We start from the raw sequence: 27,734 nt of genomic DNA on the forward strand, positions 1-27,734 counted from the left end.
CAGTATGGGAGGCACAGAGCCTGCCCAGAGTTGGACGTTACACAGACAGACAGGCAGACATGAGGAACAGCGCTCCATACAGCCAGCCATGAGGAGGAGAATACAACACAGATCACTCCGCTGACTGACAATGTAGTCTACATCACACAACAGTGTAGTGTGGATCCCTGTCCTGGATCTGGACCAGCAACAACAACTAACAAGACAACTGGTGATGAATTGGGATGAGTTTCACATTGAGACTTGAGAGGACTTCTCATCCATTCCTACTGATGGGAAGCGGCAATCTTTCTGGATCGACGGTCTACCTCCCAACCATCTGATTGACAACAGGACAGGAAGACATGCTGTGAAGAGACAGAAGACAGACAGACAGACAGTCTAGTTGGAAGGCATAAAGGAGGACCGTTAGCCTGTGTTTCCTGCTGCCATGCCTTGGTACATCCTGCCCTGCCAGCCCAGCTGCCACATGATCTGGCTGGTTCTGGCTGCTCTTCTGCTGCTACTGACGGGCTGTGTGTCTGTGTCTCTGGAAGAGCTGCCCAGGGGCCCAGGGGACATAGCTGGCAGCGGGTCCATGAGCGCCAGCACTAACACTAACGCTCGCCAGTACAACTCTATCCAGCATGGATCCTGCACCTATACCTTCCTGCTCCCAGAGAACGCTGGGGGGAACAGGCCGTGCTGGACGGAGGCGGAGGGGGTCGGCAGCTCCAGCACCAGCCAGGGACAAGGCCAGTACCAGGGGAACACTCTACAGGGAGATGCCCCCCTGATAAAGCCCAAGCTCCCAGGACTGGCCCCGGCTCTGGGCAGCCAGAGAATCCAACACCTGGAGCACGTCATGGACAACTACACACAGTGGCTTCAGAAAGTAAGAGCATGTTCTCCACACATACAGTATAGTAATAGTTGATATAAAGATTAAAGCCTGACGTTTCAGTCTAAACAGAGCTTTATCAGATATCTATACTCTGGAAGGAAATGCATGCCATGTCTCATGGCTGTGCAGGTCAAAATAATCAGCTTTTTATCAGATTGAACTATGTGCTATTGCATTTATAACACATTAGCCATTGTTGTTATCAAAGTTATATAGAGGTGGAACATCTGGCCAAAGCTAGAAAGTATACTGCCTTTCATCACATTAAAATCTATCTGTAGTGTTTTATACTGTATTAAAGCTGCAATATCTAACTTTTTGGGCGACCCGACCAAATTCACATAGAAATGTGAGTTATAGATCTGACATTGTCGTTGAAAGCAAGAAGTGGTAGATCGGCAAACTATTAGAATTTTAGCAACCAGGAAATGGGGGAACGATTTCTGCATGGTGCAGCTTTAAGTGCACATTATCAGCATTGAGTGTGTTTCAACCCCATGAACTATTTGGGCCGAGCCAAATGTGTCCTGCCATAATAAATATTATTATTATAGGACAACATTTGGCTCGGTCCCACCTGGATACATCTCTTTTCTCTGTCTCTGTTTACTCAGGAGCAATAAGATATAAGATACCCCAGTACAATTCATCATTGCTTTACAGCCTATCTACATTTTACTCCCCATAGTACAGTATACAATAGATACTGTGTATTTGGGGAGATCTGTTGTTTGGATTACTCCATACACCGAACAGCTCTAAATGACATGAGCACCAACCCAACAGAAACAGAAACCTTAAAACTTCTTATGGATCCCTTCGCGCGCCAATCCCGTTAGCGGGATCGATTTGACAACACCCAGTGAAATTGCAGCGCGCCAAATTCAAAAACAGAAATACTCATAATAAGAATTCATAAATCATACAAGTGTTATACATCGGTTTAAAGATTAACTTCTTGTTAATCCAGCCGCAGTGTCAGATTTCAAAATGGCTTTACGGCAAAAGCAGACCATGTGATTATCTGAGGACAGCGCCCAGCATACCAACACATGAAAATCAGATTTCAACCAGGCAGGTGCTACACAAAAGTCAGAAATAATGATATAATTCATGCCTTACCTTTGAAGATCTTCTTCTGTTGGCACTTCAAAATGTCCCATAAACATCACAAATGGTCCTTTTGTTTGATAAATTGTTTCTTTATATACCCAAAATGTCCATTTATTTGGCGCGTTTGATTCAGAAAAACACCGGTTCCAACTCGCCCAACATGCCTACAAATTATCTAATAAGTTACCTGTAAACTTTGTCCAAACATTTCAAACAGCTTTCCTAATCCAACTTTAGGTATTTTAAAACGTAAATAATCGATAAAATTTAAGACGGAATATACTGTGTTCAATAGCGAATAAAATGAAAGTGGAGCGAGTTCCAGGTCGCGCGCCCCAAACAAAAAAAGTACACTTGGCTTGAGTCTCAGAAAGGAAAGGGCTACTTCTTAATTTCTCAAAGGAAAAACATCAACCAATTTCTAAAGACTGTTGACATTTAGTGGAAGCCATAGGAACTGCAAGCATATTTCTATTAAAAAGGGATTGCCATAGAAACCTAATGGAAAACAGATTGAGTTCAAAAAAAATTTCCCTGGATGGATTGTGCTCGGGGTTTCGCCTGCCAAATCAGTTCTGTTATACCCACAGACATTATTCAAACTGTTTTAGAAACTTCAGAGTGTTTTCTATCAAAATCTACTAATACTATGCATATCCTAGCTTCTGGGCCTGAGTAGCAGGCAGTTTACTTTGGGCATGGTTTTCATCCGGACATGAAAATACTGCCCCCTTGTCCAAAGAGGTTTTAAGGATACAAAAAAATCTCTCTCTTACCCCATAAGTGAGGAATGCACCATATCCTCCGCATTATTAATTAAAAACACTGTAATTTCAAAAGGACTATTGTTCCAGTGTGTGTGGACCCAGGGACTATGTTGCAGCCCCAGGGATGAGAGATTGATGGCAGGGACTTGTTTGACTGGGCCGTGGTAAAATGTGACAGACTGGCTGTGGCTCTTGGTCGCTGGGTTGTGATGTTCTGAGTGTGTCCGGCTGGCCTGGCTGTCCTTAAGAAAACACTGTGTTGTCTGTCTGAACCCTCTCACACTATGTCACATTGGCCCAATCCAGGGTTGGGGGTGGGGAGTCAATTTCAAGGAATGGGCTCAGCGTTAGGCAGTGCTCTGTCTGTCTGTCTGTCTGTCTGTCTGTCTGTCTGTCTGTCTGTCTGTCTGTCTGTCTGTCTGTCTGTCTGTCTGTCTGTCTGTCTGTCTGTCTGTCTGTCTGTCTGTCTGTCTGTCTGTCTGTCTGTCTGTCTGTCTGTCTGTCTGTCTGTGTGTTCCCTGACCCACCGGGACCTAGGCCAGCAGCATTCACATTCCAAGGAATACCAGAGATGATTCTGTCAGGGCCACTTCAGTAGTAACAGAGTACCACTTCATTATTACCAGTGCTGTGTTTGGTAATTGCATTTGGTATAATTTAAAAACACTGTCATACATTTAATACAGGCTATGCTTAAGAGTGAGCACTTGGAACCCTGCATACATGCAGTGAATATAAAATGACAAACTATCTTCGTCTCACTGCACCCTCAAATGTTTTTGATATGTGCATCTGAAAACGGCCAGGAGATCAGTTGACAGTTAAGAAAGCAACAATAATATAGTTTTTATGTGGGGCCATGCTTTTCAGAAAACTACAACCTCAGTGTATTTGTGGGATATCAGCTTCATTGTTCCTCTCCATGGCCATTCTTTGATTAAATGAACGCTATAGTGTGGTACTGATGTAATGTGTTTTTCTCTTTGATTAAATGAACGCTATAGTGTGGTACTTAGGTAATGTGTTTTCCTCTTTGATTGATTAAATGAACGCTATAGTGTGGTACTGAGGTAATGTGTTTTCCTCTTTGATTGATTAAATGAACGCTATAGTGTGGTACTGAGGTAATGTGTTTTCCTCTTTGATTGATTAAATTAACGCTATAGTGTGGCACTGAGGTCATGTGTTTTCCTCTTTGATTAAATTAACGCTATAGTGTTGCACTGAGGTAATGTGTTTTTCTCTTTGACTAAATGAACGCTATTGTGTGGTACTGAGGTAATGTGTTTTCCTCTTTGATTGATTAAATGAACACTATAGTGTGGTACTGAGGTAATGTGTTTTCCTCTTTGATTGAGTAAATGAACGCTATAGTGTGGTACTGAGGTAATGTGTTTTTCTCTTGATTAAATGAACGCTATAGTGTGGCACTGAGGTAATGTGTTTTCCGCTTTGATTAAATGAATGCTATAGTGTGGTACTGAGGTAATGTGTTTTCCTCTTTGATTGATGAAATGAACACTATAGTGTGGTACTGAGGTAATGTGTTTTCCTCTTTGATTGAGTAAATGAACGCTATAGTGTGGTACTGAGGTAATGTGTTTTCCTCTTTGATTAAATGAACGCTATAGTGTGGTACTGAGGTAATGTGTTTTCCTCTTTGATTAAATGAACGCTATAGTGTGGTACTGAGGTAATGTGTTTTTCTCTTTGATTAAATTAATGCTATAGTGTGGTACATAAGTAATGTGTTTTCCTCTTTGATTAAATTAACGCTATAGTGTGGCACTGAGGTAATGTGTTTTTCTCTTTGATTAAATGAACGCTATAGTGTGGTACTGAGGTAATGTGTTTTCCTCTTTGATTGATTAAATGAACGCTATAGTGTGGTACTGAGGTTATATATTTTCCTCATGTGAGAGTTTCTAACATAGGTTAAACTGAATGAACTGAACATTTGTTCGTGTTTGGCACCAATTTGTTCCACAATGTTTTGGAAGAGTGTTTATGATATATGAACATAACATAACATAAATGCTAATGAATAAGATGGCAAGTGTTGTAGATAGCCGTCGTTTAATTCTTTAATCAAAAGCCATAAACATTGACATATGATAACTCATGGCCACATGCTAAAGGACCTCTATGTAAACTCCAGATTTCCCATAATATGTGCCAAGATAATACAATCTTAGAGGGGTTGATTGTGTGAAAGTATTCTGTATGCTGCATACATTGCCAACCAACAAAATGACACGTAAAGACTTTCCTCAAAATTCATTCTGGTTATCTTGTGTCGATTACAACTACTCAGGGCTGGATTACCTAATGGGCACGCAGGGCAAGTGCCCTGGGGCCCCCAACCCACTAGAGGCAATGGCAAAGTGTGTAGAATTGCAGGAAATTCAATTTAAAACTGCAATATTTTCTCTCAGCTTCATGGCAAAATGTGAAGACTAGCATGAGATGAGCTAGAAAACACGACATCTTTCTCTCCACCCCATGGAAAAATGTGTAGAATAGAATTATAAAACTGCACATTTTACACTCTGCCCCATGGCAAAATTTGTTGAAATGCAGGACGTTAGCTGTTTTCCTAAAATACATTTGTTTTCCCAAAACAAATAATAAAAAATGATATACAGTACCAGTCAAAAGTTGACACACCTACTAATTCCAGGTTTTTTCTTTTCTACATTGTAGAATAATAGTGAAGACATAAAAACTATGAAGTAACTAGTGGTTAGAGCGTTGGGCTAGTAACCGAAAGGTTGCAAGTTCAAATCCCCGAGCTGACAAGGTACAAATCTGTCGTTCTGCCCCTAAACAAGGCAGTTAACCCACTGTTCCTAGGCCGTCATTGAAAATAAGAATTTGTTCTTAACTGACTTGCCTGGTTAAATAAACGTTAAAAAAATATATAAAAAAAAGAAATATGGAGTCATGTAGTAACCGAAAAGGTGTTCTTTTATATTTGAGATTCTTCAAAGCAGTCACCCTTTGACATGACAGCTTTGCACAATCTTGGCATTCTCTCAACCAGCTTCATGAAGTAGTCACATGGAATGCATTTCAATTAACAGGTGTGCCTGTTAATGCATTTGAGCCAATCAGTTGTGTTGTGACAAGGTATGGTTGGTATACAGAAGATTGGGGCGGCAGGTAGCCTAGTGGTTAGAGCATTGGGCCATTAAACGAAAGGTTGCTAGATTGAATCCCCGAGCTGACAAGGTAAAAATCTGTTGTTCTGCCCCTGAGCAAGGCAGTTAACCCACTGTTCCTAGGCTGTCATTGTAAATAAGAATTTGTTCTTAACTGACTTGCCTAGTTAAATAAAGGTAAAAAATGTTTTGCCCTATTGGTAAAAGACCAAGTCCATATTATGGCAAGAACAGCTCAAATAAGCAAAGAGAAATGACAGTCCATCATTACTTTAAGACATGAAGGTCAATCATTCCGGAAAATGTCAAGAACTTTGAATGTTTCTTCAAGTGCAGTCGCATAAACCATCAAGCGCTATGATGAAACTGGCTGTCATGAGGACCGCCACAGGATAGGAAGACCCAGAGTTACCTCTGCTGCAGAGGATAAGTTCATTAGAGTTAACTGCACCTCAGATTGCAGCCCAAATAAATGCTTCACAGAGTTCAAGTTACAGACACTTCTCAACATCAACTGTTCATAGGAGAATGCGTGAATCAGACCTTCATGGTTGAATTGCTGCAAAGAAACCACTACTAAAGAACACCAATAAGAAGAAGAGACTTGCTTGGGCCAAGAAACAAGAGCAATGGACATCAGACCAGTGGAAATCTGTCCTTTGGTCTGATGAGTACAAATGTTATATTTTTGGTTCCAACCACTGTGTTTTTGTAAGAATCAGAGTAGGTGAACAGATGATCTCAGCATTTGTTGTTCCCACTGTGAAAAAGGGAGGAGGAGGTGTGATGGTGTGGGGTGCTTTGCTGGTGACACTGTCTGTGATTTATTTAGAATTCAAAGCATTCTTAACCAGCATGGCTACCACAGCATTCTGCAGCGATACGCCATCCCATCTGGTTTGCGCTTAGTGGGACTATCATTTGTTTTTCAACAGGACAATGACCAAAAACACATCTCCAGGCTGTGTAAGGGCTATTTGACGAAGACGGAGAGTGATGGAGTGCTGCATCAGATGACCTGGCCTCCAGAATCACCCAACCTCAACCCAATTGAGAATGCCAAGAGTGCAAAGCTATCATCAAGGCAAAGGGTGGTTACTTTGAAGAATCTCAAATATAAAATATATTTTGATTTGTTTAACACGTTTTTGGTTACTGCAAGATTCCATTTGTGTTATTTCATAGTTTTGATGTCTTCACTATTATTCTACAATGTAAAAAATAGTAAAAATAAAGAAATACCCTTGAATGAGTAGGTGTGTCCAAACATTTGACTGGTATTGTATATTTGGTAGGTGCCCCGGGGCCCCTAATGTGGTAATCCGGCCCTGCAACTATTCCTCTGGGTTTCTTATGTCTAATGTAGTGTGTGATTATTTGAGGACTCTGGACATTGTAATAAGGAGACTGCCAGTTGACACGTTTTATCCTGCTCAACATGTGTACAGTGCACTAGACCTTCTCTTCCTTTCCTCTGCATTGACATTGGCATCTTAATGCACTCTGATCTTACAGATTAATTAACTCCTGAATGATTCCATTAGCCGACTATTCAACTGTCTTCGTGGGAAGCTGCTCAGACCACATAGCAGCAGAGATAAACAGTCTGACACTGCACTTTCAGTAAGTGTCATAGAGACCAGGTCTTTCCTCTGTGCAGAGGGAATCTTTCAGTAAGTGTCATAGAGACCATGCCTTTCCTCTGTCTGTGCAGAGGGAATCTTTCCCTTAAGTGTCATAGAGACCAGGCCTTTCTTCTGTCTGTGCAGAGGGAATCTAGCCACAAAGTAGACATTCTCAAGTTGAAAATCATACTTAGGGTGATCTGTTACCTTAAATCAGGGATAAAGTGAGACATGAAATTCTAACTTTGCAATGTAAATATTTCATATACCATTGTGACTACATAACTGTAATTTCCAAAGTGTACATTTTTTAAAATACATAGTTTAAAAAGCTGTCCAAGGCTAAACTGATTCACATGAACTGAAAAGGCCATGGCTTAAAAGCCGGAGTAACAGGAAAACTCTAAACTTCAATGAATCACTGAATGACCCTGAGCTATCACAAAAAAAACAATATATTTTTAAAGCACATTGCTGGGAAAGACCTCTCCTCATTGTAATCATCATCAGGATAGTGAACTTCAGATGGATAATGTCATTGGCAGCTGAGCCCTGTCCACATGATGTATCTGTGGCAGAAAACATACAGATGCAGTCCCATGACTGATCTCTCCTGGTTGACTAAAAGGAAATGACTGAACTCAATAACCCTGAAAGGTCCCTCCCTAAGTAGCTGACCAGGGGCCAAGGAAATCCTTAGACAGGACCATATCGATGCAGTAAATCCTTCAATGCAAAATTGCTGAAGGGAATGAATACATATCCAATCTTTTTCTTCCCTGGATATAATTTGGTTATTTATGGTTGGTTTCTTGGAAGTTGTGGGAACGTATGTTTTTGGTTTCATATTGGTTGTGGGAACGAAGCCATATGTTTCCTGACCGGTAAAACAAAGTTTTCAAACGTTCTGAGAACAGAAGATTTTGTCTCTGTTCTGGGAACTTTTATTTTTAGGTTGCAGAGAGGTTCTGTAAACGGATATTATAGGTTATTTTGAGTTTTTTTAATAACTTCCTTAAAACATTCACCATGTTTCAGTAAGACTTTTAATAACACTACTAGCTTATTTTGGGTTTACTTTTTTGAACTGCAAGCACAGATAGACCAGTTGGTTGTTTAGCAACAAAACCAATGCGTGCACAAATATGGGGTAAAACAGACAGGGTTGGCTTAGATTGTTGACAACATGTCAACTATATTTTGTCTTCAAATGTTTATTGAAAACATAAATACATTTTCACAATGAGCACAAATACATCGTTACAGTTGTTGGTTAACTAGCTATCGAATTTTAGCCATATAAGCATTGACATGAAATCAGTCAAAACACGACATGGTTTCAAGAACAAGATAAAACTAGCTGAAAATAGCCACCTACGATTGCCCACATGGCAGATTGTTTGTCATTGTTGCTTGCTATCTGATGGTTCAGAATCATAACAAAGCACATTTTCATGACGTTGTCAGACAACTCATCTATCGGACACTAATCCTAAAAATGTGTTTGCATTAATCATCCAACACATTTCTTTTTTATTGTGACATGGCATCATCTTCTGTCGTCTATCCATGGAATTAGTTCACTGTGCCACCAGTATGGAGCTAGCGTGTCATGTTTTTTTACGCATTCACAGTTGTTCATTTTGTCTATTCAAACAGACCCCATTTTAAAAGGAAACAAACACTCATTATGATCAAACACTTAACAAGACAGAGGATAGAGTTTTGTTGATGCTGAGAATGGAACGATTTTATGGAATGTTTTCTTAACGTTCTGAGAACGGGATGTATGTTTTTAAATTAAATTTTTATAACATTCTCTGAACATTACAAAAGTTTTCTTTTATTTTTTATGGAAAGTTTTCTTAACGTTCTTGGAACAATTTGAGAACATTACTTTAAATAGAACCAAGAGGAAACCTGTAGGAAACGTTATGCTGAAGTACTGAAATTCCCACAGAAGGAAGTTGTTTCTTAACATTCTCTGAACTATGTGAGAACATGTTCAATGTTAAGCCAGTTGGAGAACGTTCCTAGGACATTACCAAAATTGAAATTAAATGTGAGTGTGCAGAACACCCTGAGTCTGGCGAGAGAGGTAAATCCCTAAACATCCCTTCATACCTCTGTGTTTATGTGTCAGATTGAGAGATATGTGAAGGACAGTCTGAATGTGGAGATGGCTCAGCTACAGCAGAGTGCTGTCCACAACCACACAGCTGCCATCTTGGATCTAGGCACCAACCTCCTGACCCAGACTGCCCAGCACACACGGAAACTGACAGACGTAGAGATCCAGGTGCAGTATGAATCATATACAAATATCCCTCTCCAAAGAACATTCAAGTGCATGTTATGATATCAGTAACACTTACTATTTAATCATGTAGCCTACTCAGCAATTATCCTCATTTGATTGGATGAATAGGCCTATGAAGTACATTAAACTACATGGTGCCACTTTTAGCCTATATACACTGCTCAAAAAAATAAAGGGAACACTTCCTAGATCTGAATGAAATAAATAATCTTATTAAATACTTTTTTCTTTACATAGTTGAATGTACTGACAACAAAATCACACAAAAATAATCAATGGAAATCCAATTTATCAACCCATGGAGGTCTGGATTTGTAGTCACACTCAAAATTAAAGTGGAAAACCACACTACAGGCTGATCCAACTTTGATGTAATGTCCTTAAAACAAGTCAAAATGAGGCTCAGTAGTGTGTGTGGCCTCCACGTGCCTGTATGACCTCCCTACAACACCTGGGCATGCTCCTGATGAGGTGGTGGATGATCTCCTGAGGGATCTCCTCCCAGACCTGGACTAAAGCATCCGCCAACTCCTGGACAGTCTGTGGTGCAACGTGGCGTTGGTGGATGGAGCGAGACATGATGTCCCAGATGTGCTCAATTGGATTCAGGTCTGGGGAACGGGCGGGCCAGTCCATAGCATCAATGCCTTCCTCTTGCAGGAACTGCTGACACACTCCAGCCACATGAGGGCTAGCATTGTCTTGCATTAGGAGGAACCCAGGGCCAACCGCACCAGCATATGGTCTCACAAGGGGTCTGAGGATCTCATCTCGGTACCTAATGGCAGTCAGGCTACCTCTGGCGAGCACATGGAGGGCTGTGCGGCCCCCCAAAGAAATGCCAACCCACACCATGACTGACCCACCGCCAAACCGGTCATGCTGGAGGATGTTGCAGGCAGCAGAACGTTCTCCACGGCATCTCCAGACTCTGTCACATCTGTCACATGTGCTCAGTGTGAACCTGCTTCATCTGTGAAGAGCACAGGGCGCCAGTGGCGAATTTGCCAATCTTGGTGTTCTCTGGCAAATGCCAAACGTCCTGCACGGTGTTGGGCTGTAAGCACAACCCCCACCTGTGGACGTCGGGCCCTCATACCACCCTCATGGAGTCTGTTTCTGACCGTTTGAGCAGACACATGCACATTTGTGGCCTGCTGGAGGTAATTTTGCAGGGCTCTGGCAGTGCCCCTCCTGCTCCTCCTTGCACAAAGGTGGAGGTAGCAGTCCTGCTGCTGGGTTGTTGCCCTCCTACGGCCTCCTCCTGGTCTCCTGATGTACTGGCCTGTCTCCTGGTAGTGCCTCCATGCTCTGGACACTACGCTGACAGACACAGCAAACCTTCTTGCCACAGCTCGCATTGATATGCCATCCTGGATGAGCTGCACTACCTGAGCCACTTGTGTGGGTTGTAGACTCCGTCTCATGCTACCACTAGAGTGAAAGCACTGCCAGCATTCAAAAGTGACCAAAACATCAGCCAGGAAGCATAGGAACTGAGAACTGGTCTGTGGTCCCCACCTGCAGAACCACTCCTTTATTGGGGGTGTCTTGCTAATTGCCTATAATTTCCACCTGTTGTCTATTCCATTTGCACAACAGCATGTGAAATTTATTGTCAATCGGTGTTGCTTCCTAAGTGGACAGTTTGATTTCACAGAAGTGTGATTGACTTGGAGTTACATTGTGTTGTTTAAGTGTTCCCTTTATTTTTTTGAGCAGTATAGATGTCTATACACTTGACTGGGTGAATATGAATGATAGTAACAGCTTCTTGATGGACAGGTGTTGAATCAGACCTCCAGGCTGGAGATTCAGCTTCTGGAGAACTCTCTGTCCACCAACAAACTGGAGACCCAGCTCCTCCACCAATCTACAGAGATCAGCAAGCTACACGACAAGAACAGGTCAAATCAACATTAATGATTTTCTTCCCATGAACAGTTCTGTCTTGATTTATTGGCTGACTGACTGATCAACTGATTTTCAAATCACTTGTATTGATCAGGCTCTTGGAGCAGAAGATGCAGGAGCTGGAGTCTGGGCACCATGAGGAGCTGGCCACCTTACAGGAGGAGAGGTCCAGCCTGCAGCAGATGGTAGCCAGACAGAACAGTGTGATCACAGAGCTACAGACCCATCTGGACCAGGCCACTGGCAACAACAGTATCCTGCTTAGCCAACAACAGCAGCTCACTGACACCGTCAACAGTCTGCTGAATCTCTGCTCTAAGGACAGAGGGTCTGGAGGTACTGGATGGATACTGGGGCCAATGTTTCCTGTTACAGAAAGTATAAATAAAATACTCTGGGGTATGAATATCATAGCATAGATAGTAATTATTTGCAGGAAGAAGGAGTTGAATTTAAAAACTCTAGGTACGGTTAAATACAACAGAGGTACTGGAGGATATATTGTGCCAAATGTTCACAGGTTTAGACAAGATATTCTCTGGGCACAGATAAAGCCTATAACTGGACTAAGAAGGCTGGACTAACCCAGTGAGCACCGGCTGACGTCCATGGACGTTGAAAATAGGTTGAAACCTGGTCCGGACTGGCCTTAATTTCAATGTCCACGTGTTCTAAGATCATAAGAAGATGCATTCCAAAACATAAGAACCTATTCTAATAGGAACTGATCCAGTTTGGGCTGTTGATTACATAAGAACCTGTTCTAATAGGAACTGGCCCAGTTTGGGAGGTTGATTACATAAGAACCTGTTCTAATAGGAACTGACCCAGTTTGGGCGGTTGATTACATAAGAACATGTTCTAATAGGAACTAACCCAGTCTGGGCTGTTGATTACATAAGAACCTGTTCTAATAGGAACTGACCCAGTTTGGGCTGTTGATTACATAAGAACCTGTTCTAATAGCAACTGACCCAGTCTGGGCTGTTGATTACATAAGAACCTGTTCTAATAGGAACTGACCCAGTCTGGGCTGTTGATTACAAAGGATTTTGGATGCATTCAAATTGGAGCCTAGCTGATAATGTGTTTGCTCTTATTTAAATATCTATTTAAACAGTGGTCCCAAACAGCAACCTTGCCTTTAAGCAGAGCGATTCATCTCATGAGGAGAGAAAGTATCGGGACTGCTCTGAAATCTTTCAAGCTGGCTTCAACAACAGTGGCGTATATACTATTCACATCAACACACAGGAGACCAAAAAGGTACGGAAAACTTGATATTATCTTCAATAAATATTAGAGGGGGAAAAGAGATGTAAATTCTATTAGCAGAATGTGTAATATAGAGGCATATATTAGATGATATATGCAGGCCTGGCTTTACCTCTGCATGGAAACAGCGAAAACAGACAAAAAATAAACGGCTGCACTTTTTTTGACTGTAACCTACTTTAGTTTACTTGCAAGTGAAGTGGCAGCAATTAATATACGGTACCCTAAAGCAGCTTGCCAAAAGATTCAACAACAATATCCCAGGAATATGTCAGGTATTGGCTGGCTGGCTGGCTGGGTGATATGCTGGAGCTGGAAATACTCTTGGCTGGCCTCTTCAGCACAGCTACACAGCAGATGTCCTCCTCCTCAGTAGTGTCCTGCCAAGCCGCAGATGGCTGACTGGCAACAGTGTGTTGCTGTCCATTATCAGCTGTGCTGCTGTCAGTGTCCATGGTTACACTGAGCTACGTCCCTGGGCTTAGGACACATTCCGTCATTGTGGCCTGACCATGGTACACAAAACTAAGGACCAGGGAGCCTCATCTACAGGAGTCACTCCTTTTACAGGAAAGTCTTTATTGTCATGATATGCACTGCATGTGTGAGAGTAGTGTGTAAGCTACTCATGTCACTGTCTTTCTGTCTCTCTCTCTCTCTCCCTCTCTGTAGGTTTACTGTAACATGGAGGCAGCAGGGGGAGGATGGTCCGTCATTCAGAGGAGAAAAGACGGAACCATGGACTTCCAGAGGACGTGGAAGGAGTACAAGATGGTGAGGAGGACAGGGTGGGATATCCTCACAGCGTTCTTCTGATGTTGGTGAATACATAGCACCAGGGATTAACATGGGTAATCGGGATCCCGGGACTGTACCGGGAACACTTTTCACGTTTACCCCCCAAAATACATGACAAGACCCGGGAAATTACAATAAAATTCCCCAATGTCTGCACTAATGAAATCCCTCAGCAATAGATTAACAAAAGCATTTATTGGACATTATCCAAACCGGTTGTCACATGGAATCCTTTAGTGTAGCATATTTGACACAAAGTCACCATAAATTCAAAGCGTATGCATAATTGACACTGCCGATCACGCTGGACTGCACACAGTACAGCCTATTAAAGAGCGTGTGTGTCACGGGTGTGCATACTGGTAGCGAAGTCAGGTGCAGGAGAGCAGAGAGTTGTGAACTGGAGCACACTTTATTTAGGCAGGAGCAAACAACAGACGGATGCAACTGCGTCAAAACCTCCAGCAAAAATGGCAAAAGTGCGAAAACAGTCACAAAAGCTATAGTTTACCAAAGAAACATACTTCGTGAAATAAACACGGATCATGGAAAACCAGCCTGGCGCGTCACATAAAACACGTAACACAAAACATTTCCACACAAAGACATGGGGGGAACAGAGGAATATATAGCAGTGTAAACAGTCCTCGTTAAGATACCTTGATATTTCAACTATTTCCACTTCCTCTCCCCGTTATTCATGAGCTGACCTGCTTTCTGTATAATCATCAACTTGATTTAACCAAATATGGGAGATATTCTGTCATCGTTGAAGGAGGTTATCTAACAAGTTTAGCAACTTTGGTCATTTGACTTTTGTTTGACTGCCGTTACAAAGAAACAACACTATACTCAGAGTGCGCTCTGTGGGGCTACTTCTGAAATTTACATTTACATTTAAGTCATTTAGCAGACGCTCTTATCCAGAGCGACTTACAAATTGGTGCATTCACCTTATAATATCCAGTGGAACAACCACTTTACAATAATGCATCTAAATCTTTTAAGGGGGGGGTTAGAAGGATTACTTTATCCTATCCCAGTTATTCCTTGAAGAGGTGGGGTTTCAGGTGTCTCTGGAAGGTGGTGATTGACTCCGCTGTCCTGGCGTCGTGAGGGAGCTTGTTCTACCATTGGGGTGCCAGAGCAGCGAACAGTTTTGACTGGGCTGAGCGGGAACTGTGCTTCCTCAGAGGTAGGGAGGCGAGCAGGCCAGAGGTGGATGAAATGCGCTGGCGATCAAAGATAGAATAACTATCATGACTAAATTTACATTTAATTTGCTCTGAAATCTTTCCATAGTGGCGCAGCCAAGCTGACAAGGTGGCACAGCACCCCTCTTATTTGGGGAGAACCCTAGCATAGTGGCCATCTTGGTTTTAAAAGGGCACTTCTGATTTTTGCAGTATTTCCCAGGACTCTCGGGATAAATAGGAATTATTCCCGGTATTGAAACTTGATAGATTTTTGGGAAAATATGAATCTCTACATTGCACAACATTCCACCATATGAATGTATATGTCAAACTACAACAGAAAAAGGAGCAAGTACAAACACATAGCACAAAACAGACTTTGTGCATCCCAAGTGGCACCCTATTCCCTATATAGTGCACTACTTTTGACCAGAGCCCTATGGGGAAATAGGGTGACCTGTGGGGAAATAGGGTGCCCTATGGGCCCTGGTCAAAAGTATTGTACTTTAAAATGAATATGGGCCATTTAGGACGAATCCACTGTGTTGCCACTGCCAGCCCCATTAGGCCTTGACAGAGCCCTGTGGCTAAAAAGGCCTCGGCCTCTGGGCTGAGCGAGAGAGGACTGTCCTCCAGTCAGGGGCTAAGGAAGTGTGGAGTATAGCCTGGCAAAGACGCTGGCATACAACGGGTATGTGTTTGCTCGGTGACCCCTCTTTTGGGAGTGTTTCATAATGACACTGATGGCCTCTGATTGAACACTTCTGAGAGAAAATGACAGGAGAGAGGAAACTGTTTAAGTTGAGTCTAAACATGGTGTTCTTAGATCACCATTCAAATGTTGATATATTGTAAAATGTCTCTGGTAAAGAAAGATTAATTCCAAGGTCTGGTCTAGTACTGGTGCTGCAGAATCCAACCTATCTCTCTATATCGATATCTCTCTCTGTCTATATCTAAATCTCTATCTCTTTATCAATCAATCACATGTATTTATAAAGCCCTTTCTACATCAGCCGATGTGACAAAGTGCTATACAGAAACCCAGCCTAAAACCCCAAACAGCAAGCACTGCAGATGTAGAAGCACGGTGGCTAGGAAAAACTCCCTAGAAAGGCCAGAACCTAGGAAGAAACCCAGAGAGGAACCAGGCTCTGAAGGGTGGCCAGTCCACTTCTGGCTGTGCCGGGTGGAGATTATAACAGTACATGGCCAAGATGTTCAAATCTTCATAGATGACCAGCAGGGTCAAATAATAATAATCACAGTGGTTGTAGAGGGTGCAACAGGTCAGCACCTCAGGAGTAAATGTCAGTTGGCTTTTCATAGCCGATCATTCAGAGTTAGAGACAGCAGGTGCGGTAGAGAGAGAGAGTCGAAAACAGCAGGTCCAGGACAAGGTAGCACGTCCAGTGAACAAGTCAGGGTTCCATAGCCGCAGGCAGAACAGTTGAAACTGGAGCAGCAGCAGGTGGACTGTGGACAGCAGGTGGACTGGGGACAGCAAAGAGTCATCAGGCCCGGTAGTCCTGAGGAATGGTCCTAGGGCTCAGGTCCTCCGAGAGAAGAGAGAAAAGAAAGGAAAAGAGTTAGAGGGAGCATTCTTACACAGGACATCAGATTAGACAGGAGAAATACTCCACATATAACAGACTGATCCTAGCCCGTCGACACAAACTATTGCAGCATAAATACTGGAGGCTATATCTATCTCTATATATCTATCTCTCTCCATCTGCATATCTCTATACCTCTCCATCTACATATCTCTATATCTCTATACCTCTCCATCTACATATCTCTATATCTCTATATCTCTATACCTCTCCATCTACATATCTCTATATCTCTATATCTCTATACCTCTCCATCTACATATCTCTATATCTCTATATCTCTATACCTCTCCATCTACATATCTCTATATATCTCTATATCTCTATACCTCTCCATCTACATATCTATATATCTCTATATATCTCTATATCTATATATCTCTATATATCTCTATATCTCTATACCTCTCCATCTACATATCTCTATATCTCTATACCTCTCCATCTACATATCTCTATATCTCTATACCTCTCCATCTACATATCTATATATCTCTATACCTCTCCATCTACATATCTATATATCTCTATACCTCTCCATCTACATATCTATATATCTCTATACCTCTCCATCTACATATCTCTCTCTCTCTCTCTCTCTCTCTCTCTCTTTGAGCAGTGTATATATATATATACACTGCTCAAAAAAATAAAGGGAACACTTAAACAACACATCCTAGATCTGAATGAAAGAAATAATCTTATTAAATACTTTTTTGCTGACAACAAAATCACACAAAAATAATCAATGGAAATCCAATTTATCAACCCATGGAGGTCTGGATTTGGAGTCACACTCAAAATTAAAGTGGAAAACCACACTACAGGCTGATCCAACTTTGATGTAATGTCCTTAAAACAAGTCAAAATGAGGCTCAGTAGTGTGTGTGGCCTCCACGTGCCTGTATGACCTGTATGATCTCCTGAGGGATCTCCTCCCAGACCTGGACTAAAGCATCCGCCAACTCCTGGACAGTCTGTGGTGCAACGTGGCGTTGGTGGATGGAGCGAGACATGATGTCCCAGATGTGCTCAATTGGATTCAGGTCTGGGGAACGGGCGGGCAAGTCCATAGCATCAATGCCTTCCTCTTGCAGGAACTGCTGACACACTCCAGCCACATGAGGTCTAGCATTGTCTTGCATTAGGAGGAACCCAGGGCCAACCGCACCAGCATATGGTCTCACAAGGGGTCTGAGGATCTCATCTCGGTACCTAATGGCAGTCAGGCTACCTCTGGCGAGCACATGAAGGGCTGTGCGGCCCCCCAAAGAAATGCCACCCCACACCATGACTGACCCACCGCCAAACCGGTCATGCTGGAGGATGTTGCAGGCAGCAGAACGTTCTCCACGGCGTCTCCAGACTCTGTCACGTCTGTCACATGTGCTCAGTGTGAACCTGCTTTCATCTGTGAAGAGCACAGGGCGCCAGTGGCGAATTTGCCAATCTTGGTGTTCTGTGGCAAATGCCAAACGTCCTGCACGGTGTTGGGCTGTAAGCACAACCCCCACCTGTGGACGTCGGGCCCTCATACCATCCTCATGGAGTCTGTTTCTGACCGTTTGAGCAGACACATGCACATTTGTGGCCTGCTGGAGGTCATTTTGCAGGGCTCTGGCAGTGCTTCTCCTGCTCCTCCTTGCACAAAGGCGGAGGTAGCGGTCCTGCTGCTGGGTTGTTGCCCTCCTACGGCCTCCTCCACATCTCCTGATATACTGGCCTGTCTCCTGGTAGCGCCTCCATGCTCTGGACACTACGATGACAGACACAGCAAACCTTCTTGCCACAGCTCGCATTGATGTGCCATCCTGGATGAGCTGCACTACCTGAGCCACTTGTGTGGGTTGTAGACTCCGTCTCATGCTACCACTAGAGTGAAAGCACCGCCAGCATTCAAAAGTGACCAAAACATCAGCCAGGAAGCATAGGAACTGAGAAGTGGTCTGTGGTCTCCACCTGCAGAACCACTCCTTTATTGGGGGTGTCTTGCTTATTGCCTATAATTTCCACCTGTTGTCTATTCCACTTGCAGAACAGCATGTGAAATTTATTGTCAATCAGTGTTGCTTCTTAAGTGGACACTTGGAGTTACATTGTGTTGTTTAAGTGTTCCCTTTATTTTTTTGAGCAGTATATATATATATATATATACTGCTCAATATATATATATATATATACAGTGGGGGGGGGGGAAGTATTTGATAACCTGCTGATTTTGTACGTTTGCCCACTTACAAAGAAATGATCAGTCTATAATTTTAATAGTAGGTTTATTTGAACAGTGAGAGACAGAATAACAACAAAAAAATCCAGAAAAACACATGTCAAAAATGTTATAAAATGATTTGCATTTTAATGAGGGAAATAAGTATTTTACCCCTCTGCAAAACATGACTTAGTACTTGGTGGCAAAACCCTTGTTGGCAATCACAGAGGTCAGACGTTTCTTGTAGTTGGCCACCAGGTTTGCACACATCTCAGGAGGGATTTTGTCCCACTCCTCTTTGAAGATCTTCTCCAAGTCACTAAGGTTTCGAGGCTGACGTTTGGCAACTCGAACCTTCAGCTCCCTCCACAGATTTTCTATGGGATTAAGGTCTGGAGACTGGCTAGGCCACTCCAGGACCTTAATGTGCTTCTTCTTGAGCCACTCCTTCGTTGCCTTGGCCGTGTGTTTTGGGTCATTGTCATGCTGGAATACCCATCCACGACCCATTTTCAATGCCCTGGCTGAGGGAAGGAGGTTTTCACCCAAGATTTGACGGTACATGGCCCCGTCCATCGTCCCTTTGATGCGGTGAAGTTGTCCTGTCCCCTTAGCAGAAAAACACCCCCAAAGCATAATGTTTCCACCTCCATGTTTGACGGTGGAGATGGTGTTCTTGGGGTCATAGGCAGCATTCCTCCTCCTCCAAACACGGCGAGTTGAGTTGATGTCAAAGAGCTCCATTTTGGTCTCATCTGACCACAACACTTTCACCAGTTGTCCTCTGAGTCATTCAGATGTTCATTGGCAGACTTCAGACGGGCCTGTATATGTATTCTTGAGCAGGGGGACCTTGCGGGCGCTGCAGGATTTCAGTCCTTCACGGCGTAGTGTGTTACCAATTGTTGTCTTGGTGACTATGATCCCAGCTGCCTTGAGATCATTGACAAGATCCTCCCATGTAGTTCTGGGCTGATTCCTCACCGTTCTCATGATCATTGCAACTCCACGAGGTGAGATCTTGCATGGAGCCCCAGGCCGAGGGATATTGACAGTTCTTTTGTGTTTCTTCCATTTGCGAATAATCACACCAAATGTTGTCACCTTCTCACCAAGCTGCTTGGCGATGGTCTTGTAGCCCATTCCAGCCTTGTGTAGGTCTACAATCTTGTCCCTGACATCCTTGGAGAGCTCTTTGGTCTTGGCCATGGTGGAGAGTTTGGAATCTGATTGATTGATTGCTTCTGTGGACAGGTGTCTTTTTTACAGGTAACAAGCTGCAGTTAGGAGCACTCCCTTTAAGAGTGTGCTCCTAATCTCAGCTCATTACCTGTATAAAAGACACCTGGGAGCCAGAAATCTTTCTGATTGAGAGGGGTTCAAATACTTATTTCCCTCATTAAAATGCAAATCAATTTATTCAATTTTTGACATGTGTTTTTCTGGATTTTTTTGTTGTTATTCTGTCTCTCACTGTTCAAATAAACCTACCATTAAAATTATAGACTGATCCTTTTTTTGTCAGTGGGCAAACATACAAAATCAGCAGGGGATCAAATACTTTTTTCTCCTTTTTTTCTCTTCTTTTTTCTATATATATATATTAGCGCGGGGGGCCAGTAACCAAAAGGTTGGTGGATCAAATCCCCGAGCTGACAAGGTAAAAATCTGTCATTCTGCCCCTGAACAAGGCAGTTAACCCACTCCTAGGCCATCATTGTAAATAAGAGTTTGTTCTTAACTGACTTGCCTAGGTAAATAAATATATCTTTATCTACTCATCTGTCTGTGTCCCTCAATTCACCACTGTCAAAAAAGAGTAAAACACAGAACAGAATTCCTTTAAAAAAAGAGAATATTGACTGAGTAGAACATCCCTCTACCAGTCTTAAGTAAAAAGGTTCTACCTAGAACCATATAGGGTTTGTGATCTTGTCCCTGTAGAAGAACCCGATATGACATTCATTATTTTTCTATAGCACCATGTGTTGCTGGGACAAGGCCCTGCGACAGACTAGTGTCCTGTCCAAGGGGTGTATTTGTACATCAAGCTGCCTTACACTACAGAAACAGAAGACAAGGCTTACGTACACAAGTGTTCCTGTGCTGTTGTGTTGTTGCAGGGCTTTGGGAGTCTGTTTGGAGAACACTGGCTGGGGAATGAGTTTGTGTTCCTGCTGACCAGTCAGAGGCCCTACAACCTGAGGGTGGAAGTGACCGACTGGGATGGACAGCAGGCCTTCTCCCACTATGACCGTTTCTACATCAGCAGCGAGAAGCAGAATTACAGGTAGGATACCAGCAATGTGTTCTGGGCCATATTCTTAAAGAGTCTCACAGTCGGAGTTCTGATATCAGCTACAGATGTAGGATCTTAATTTGATCACTCTTTTGTTGCTGAGAATTTTCCTGCACAGAAGGAAATGCTAACTTGTGGTGTATTTGAGTTTTAAAAAAGCTTCTAAAGTTTGTAATTTCCACTTTGAAAACTCAGACTTGATTTGCCCTAAAGAAAAATGTTTCAACCCCGACATAAATGTCCATTCATTAAAATCCACATAATTCTGATTTCCTGTTGCTGCAGGATTATTTTCCTGCTCTAGCAAACTGGCTCAAATTAAGATCCTACATCTGTATGTACCCTAAGTGGAGGAAATTAAGTTTTGTTGTATCTCAGCGCATTGTATCGTACCTACAGTACAGTTTTTAGGATCATAGGACATTCCCCACTAAATACGCCCACATTCCTACTTAAATAGTCACTCAACTACTCAACTGTGGTTGCCTTTACTTGCTTGAGGACCTGCAGTATATTTGAATGAAGTGGGAATGAGATATTGGACTTTGTTCTATCACTGACAATGATGTGCTTGGTGTTGTATTTCCATCACAGTAACGATGGTGAGGCACTGGTGACTCTGATCATGATTTGTAATCAATTAATGTGTACATTTTTCACTTTGCTTGACTTCTTTGTCTTATTGAGGCTTCTAGGAGTTCAGTAGATCATAACCCTTACTTTTTCATTTATTGTCTCTTCAAAAACATACTGGAAAATCTTTTTGAGTTCTGGAATGGAATCAATTTTGGTCTCTAGATTCTTATTTCATTGCCATTCTGTAATACTTGTCATGGAGATGGTCCAAAACAAACTACTGTCACACAGCTTCTTAGGGAAAGAGAGGCTCTGCCTCATTTCACAATGCCATTACTAACTAAATAAAATGTAAGATCGTAAAAGGGAATTATTATATTTCCTAGAATGATAACCAGCAAGCTTTGTCTCAATCTGATTTAGTTCACCCACACATGGACGTGTGATCACACAAACGAACACACTTGTACCATTTATTTTTTTACCTGGCTCACATTCTTACTAACCAGTTAAAAACAAGGAAGGATGGAAGGATGTACAAAGAGCTATTAAAGTAACTCTTGAGTAGTATTGAGAAGGAGAGTAAACATAGTCCATCAGTGGAAATTGAAAAGTAATTTACAGTACATAGCAGTCAGTATATACTGTGTAATCCGTTATTGGGAATGAATGTAAATAATGACCATTATTTTAAACATGGCTTATAGAGGAAGATCACAGCCTTTAAAAGGAAAGCTATTCTATGGAGTGTGGCATTAAATGGGCCTACAGCTCAAATCCAATAAAATGTTACTGGTTGTGTACACAAGGCTTGTGTTCCTAGCTCCAACAATGCAGTAATACCTAGCTAAATGCTTGTGTTCCTAGCTCCAACAGTGCAGTAATACCTAGCTAAATGCTGGTGTTCCTAGCTCCAACAGTGCAGTAATACCTAGCTAAATGCTGGTGTTCCTAGCTCCAACAATGCAGTAATACCTAGCTAAATGCTTGTGTTCCTAGCTCCAACAGTGCAGTAATACCTAGCTAAATGCTGGTGTTCCTAGCTCCAACAGTGCAGTAATACCTAGCTAAATGCTTGTGTTCCTAGCTCCAACAGTGCAGTAATACCTAGCTAAATGCTGGTGTTCCTAGCTCCAACAGTGCAGTAATACCTAGCTAAATGCTGGTGTTCCTAGCTCCAACAATGCAGTAATACCTAGCTAAATGCTTGTGTTCCTAGCTCCAACAGTGCAGTAATACCTAGCTAAATGCTTGTGTTCCTAGCTCCAACAGTGCAGTAATACCTAGCTAAATGCTGGTGTTCCTAGCTCCAACAGTGCAGTAATACCTAGCTAAATGCTGGTGTTCCTAGCTCCAACAATGCAGTAATACCTAGCTAAATGCTTGTGTTCCTAGCTCCAACAGTGCAGTAATACCTAGCTAAATGCTGGTGTTCCTAGCTCCAACAGTGCAGTAATACCTAGCTAAATGCTTGTGTTCCTAGCTCCAACAGTGCAGTAATACCTAGCTAAATGCTGGTGTTCCTAGCTCCAACAGTGCAGTAATACCTAGCTAAATGCTGGTGTTCCTAGCTCCAACAATGCAGTAATACCTAGCTAAATGCTTGTGTTCCTAGCTCCAACAGTGCAGTAATACCTAGCTAAATGCTGGTGTTCCTAGCTCCAACAGTGCAGTAATACCTAGCTAAATGCTTGTGTTCCTAGCTCCAACAGTGCAGTAATACCTAGCTAAATGCTGGTGTTCCTAGCTCCAACAGTGCAGTAATACCTAGCTAAATGCTGGTGTTCCTAGCTCCAACAATGCAGTAATACCTAGCTAAATGCTTGTGTTCCTAGCTCCAACAGTGCAGTAATACCTAGCTAAATGCTTGTGTTCCTAGCTCCAACAGTGCAGTAATACCTAGCTAAATGCTGGTGTTCCTAGCTCCAACAGTGCAGTAATACCTAGCTAAATGCTGGTGTTCCTAGCTCCAACAATGCAGTAATACCTAGCTAAATGCTTGTGTTCCTAGCTCCAACAGTGCAGTAATACCTAGCTAAATGCTGGTGTTCCTAGCTCCAACAGTGCAGTAATACCTAGCTAAATGCTTGTGTTCCTAGCTCCAACAGTGCAGTAATACCTAGCTAAATGCTGGTGTTCCTAGCTCCAACAGTGCAGTAATACCTAGCTAAATGCTTGTGTTCCTAGCTCCAACAGTACAGTAATACCTAGCTAAATGCTTGTGTTCCTAGCTCCAACAGTGCAGTAATACCTAGCTAAATGCTTGTGTTCCTAGCTCCAACAGTGCAGTAATACCTAGCTAAATGCTTGTGTTCCTAGCTCCAACAGTACAGTAATACCTAGCTAAATGCTTGTGTTCCTAGCTCCAACAGTGCAGTAATACCTAGCTAAATGCTTGTGTTCCTAGCTCCAACAGTACAGTAATACTAGCTAAATGCTTGTGTTCCTAGCTCCAACAGTGCAGTAGTATCCAACAATACATAAGAATACTGATAGCAAGATGTCGTCGATAGACATGATCGCCCTGTTCATGGCTCCTAAGCAACTTTGCAGCTCTTCAGACACACTGGGTTTCAGAGAGCCAGGCTGCCTTCCATAACTACAGTACTTAATGTGACACAGAGTCACTGTACAGGAGCCAAACACCTGGTCAACATAGCAGCCAAGCCACATTAATGATCAGCCTGACACTTTGATGGGTCAGATATATGACCACACAGAGGACCACAGATAAATAGAGACATTATAATTGATGAACACCAGTGTTCAGGTCAAGTTCAATTGTGATATGTATTAATTTATTTCATGATCTGTGTCATTCATATTCGTGTAATAGATGAATTAATTGAACAATGTTTGTTAAATATGTTAAGATCATAGAAAATGTGGTTTCGTGCTGTGAGGGCTGATATGTTGAACTAATCAACCCTCTCAAAGTGACTGTTGTACTGTATCTATGATGGTCTAACATAGACACAGTATTCAACATAGACACAGTATTCAACATAGACATAGTATACAAGACCACTGACTAAGAATAGGGCCTCTCTCTTCCGTGAATTATCCATCACCTGGTTCTGGCAAGACCTCAAAGATGTCAGACTCATAAACCACAGTTGGAGCTGCTGCTGCTTGACATGCAGTACAGTAGATAGGGACAAACAATGCAGGAGGAGGGAGTGCAAAGGGTTCACAAGGAAGTATACATACGGCTTGAGACAAACGAGGAAACCGACAATGTCCTCATAAACCAGGATTTTCTTTATGAAAGCAACAGGTGTGATTGGTTTTAATATAGCGTACGAGAATTTCAAAGACACTTATTTGGAAGGGTACATATTCTTTGTAGTAGATTAGAAGAACAGTGTGGTGGTGAATTTATGTCCTCAAACGTTCACACAGTGAGAACAAGAGGAGGTACATTTTTGCCTTAAGTAACAATCTGTCTCATGTAACCATATGAAACGAAACATATAATATTAAATGGAGTGTCTCGGATTTATGTACAGAATAATATGAAATGCTCTGAGACCAGGTTGCAAGGGGAGGTACATATTATTTAGATTAGAAGAACAGCGTGGTGGTGAATCTCTGTCCTCGAGCGTGCACACAGTGACAACAAGAACAAAGCATTCTGCAGCAGCTAAAGGACACTAGCATTGTGTTTCTGCTTTATTTCCCTCTGTGTTTCCCTGGCGACTGTGTCAGGCTGTTCCTGAAGAGTCACAGTGGAACGGCAGGCAGACAGAGCAGCCTGGTCATCAACGGAGCAGACTTCAGTACCGAGGATATGGACAACGACAACTGCATCTGCAAATGTGCTCTCATGCTCACCGGGGGTATGTCTGAGGTTAAAGTCCACATTAACCCCTAAACACATGCACTCTGTATGTACTCCTGTAGAACTGAAATGATTGGATAAGTAGAAGCTATAAGACAACAACAACCACCCACCCAGACTATGCCAGGTGAAGCATTTGTCATTTTGGTAAAACATTTTCAACCCATTGACCTCCCTGTCACCCTCACCCACTTTATCTCCGGTCTAGAAGAACTACAGAGCAGGCCAGAGCCAGTTGGTATGTATTCAGCACTGTTACTGACACATCAAAGCAGAGAATGGTATCTCAGCTGGTGAAGCCAGGTGGCAGCCCTTAGCATTTTACACAATGATGGACACATGCCATGGCTGGTTTAGAAGTCCAGGGAACTGGCCAGCAGAATAAATCAAAATGACAGTGAAATTCCTATTAAGAATGAGAAGCTACAATCTCATCAGGATTTAGATACAGAATGTACATCAGAAAATACATGACAAACATACATCTTTATCCTCTTATCAATGTCTAGACCAGCATTTCCCAACCCCCCCCCCCATACTCCGCTCTCACCTGTAATGAAAAGTCAGAGGTCAGAATGGGGCAAAGCTATCCAAAGAGAGGAGTGCTGGAGTCTGCTCTAGTGTTGACTACTTGGCGTTGCAACAAAGCTATCCAGAGATCATCTGAGGTTACAGGGAGGTCACACAGTTATGACTTTGATAGTGTAACATTAAGCCTAAAATCTATTTTCTTTGTTTCTCTCTGCCTTTCTCTCTATGCCTTCAGGTTGGTGGTTCGATGCCTGTGGACCATCGAACCTGAACGGGATGTACTACAGTCATGGTCAGAACATGGGTAAACTGAATGGGATCGGGTGGCACTACTTCAAAGGGTCTAGTTACTCTCTCCGTGCTACCACCATGATGATACGACCAGCAGACTTCTGAGAGGATCTTTTGGTGACTGTCGTTGGGTACGTTGTCCAGAGACATATTGGCGTCATTAGCCATGTTTCCATCCAACTGTTTTTATGCGATAAAGTACTGTCCTGTTGCATAAAAAGTCACAACAGGTGTGACGGAAACACAAAATACAAGATGGGATAATTGCTTGTACTTTGACTTGAGAAAAATTAGCAACATAATTTTGCTTTCTATGAGGAACATGGATTCTGACTTTCTGGTGCTTACATGTCCTCTTGAAAGATATTGATTGTTTGAGACAGTATGCTTGAGCACCAGCTCTGCAATGAATCAAACTGTAGAAGTGGGATACATGAAGAGGATATGAATGTAAGACTTGGTGCTTTTTGAAAGACTTTCATTTGTCTCGCTTTCATTTCTCTTTCCATTTGACTCTCATTTGTCTCTCTTTCATTTGTCTCTCTTTCATTTGTCTCTCTTTTCATTAGTCTCTTTTCATTAGTCTCTTTTCATTAGTCTCTTTTCATTAGTCTCTTTTCATTAGTCTCTTTCATTTGTCTCTTTTCATTAGTCTCTTTCATTTGTCTCTTTTCATTCATCTCTTTCATGTATCTGTTGTGTATTGTTCTTCTATGGGTAAGGTATTCCTGTTAACATGTTGTGAATCAGTGTACTGCTCTCTTAGTCTGCACTGTGGGCAGAGAAGCCTGATGGCCTAGACTGGATACACTTCAGAACACTGTTATAGATATTATTTGCCTATATAGTGGATTGCTGGTGTGTGTGTGTGGAGTGTACTGTGTTTTAAATCATTATGTTTAAGGCAAAGTGTCTAAGTGTGTCTCACCACACTTGAATATTTAATGGGATAGAGATAAATAATTGATGTCTTCACTTTCATGTAAGTTTTCAGTATTAAAAGTATTGTTGCTCTTATACCCTTCCTAGATTTGTACTAATTTGCAACATCTATTGGGGCCTTTGTTTAGCTTTGTGTCAATGACAAAAGTACTTTTTTTGTGCCATGAATTAAAAATATTCCCCCTAAAACAGTACCAAGCATTTTTCTGCTCCATAAAGTAGTCCAACAAGCTAGACACTGCAGTGACTTCATGAACTTAGGTGATGTGAACTTCTGGCTCTGGGGTGGACTTTCCTATTGTTATGACGTTAAGGTCAGTGACAGACAGACAGACAGACATAACCATTCCATTCTATTCTGCAGGCTGCGTGTCAGG

At 42.3% G+C, this 27,734-nt stretch overlaps 1 protein-coding gene across 1 annotated transcript; it reads left to right on the forward strand.

Moving 5' to 3' along the window:
• On the forward strand, positions 1 to 27,551 carry LOC106596162 (angiopoietin-1). Its single transcript, XM_045697825.1, has 9 exons — positions 1 to 874; positions 9,693 to 9,848; positions 11,655 to 11,776; positions 11,878 to 12,119; positions 12,904 to 13,049; positions 13,731 to 13,832; positions 21,001 to 21,167; positions 25,461 to 25,591; positions 26,360 to 27,551. Exons 1-9 carry the CDS (start codon positions 431 to 433, stop codon positions 26,518 to 26,520), a joined length of 1,671 nt encoding a protein of 556 aa, XP_045553781.1. The 5' UTR covers positions 1 to 430; the 3' UTR covers positions 26,521 to 27,551.
• The last annotated feature ends 183 nt before the right edge of the window (positions 27,552 to 27,734 follow it).

This window comes from Salmo salar, chromosome ssa02 (assembly GCF_905237065.1).
Source record: "Salmo salar chromosome ssa02, Ssal_v3.1, whole genome shotgun sequence".
NCBI lineage: Eukaryota > Metazoa > Chordata > Actinopteri > Salmoniformes > Salmonidae > Salmo > Salmo salar.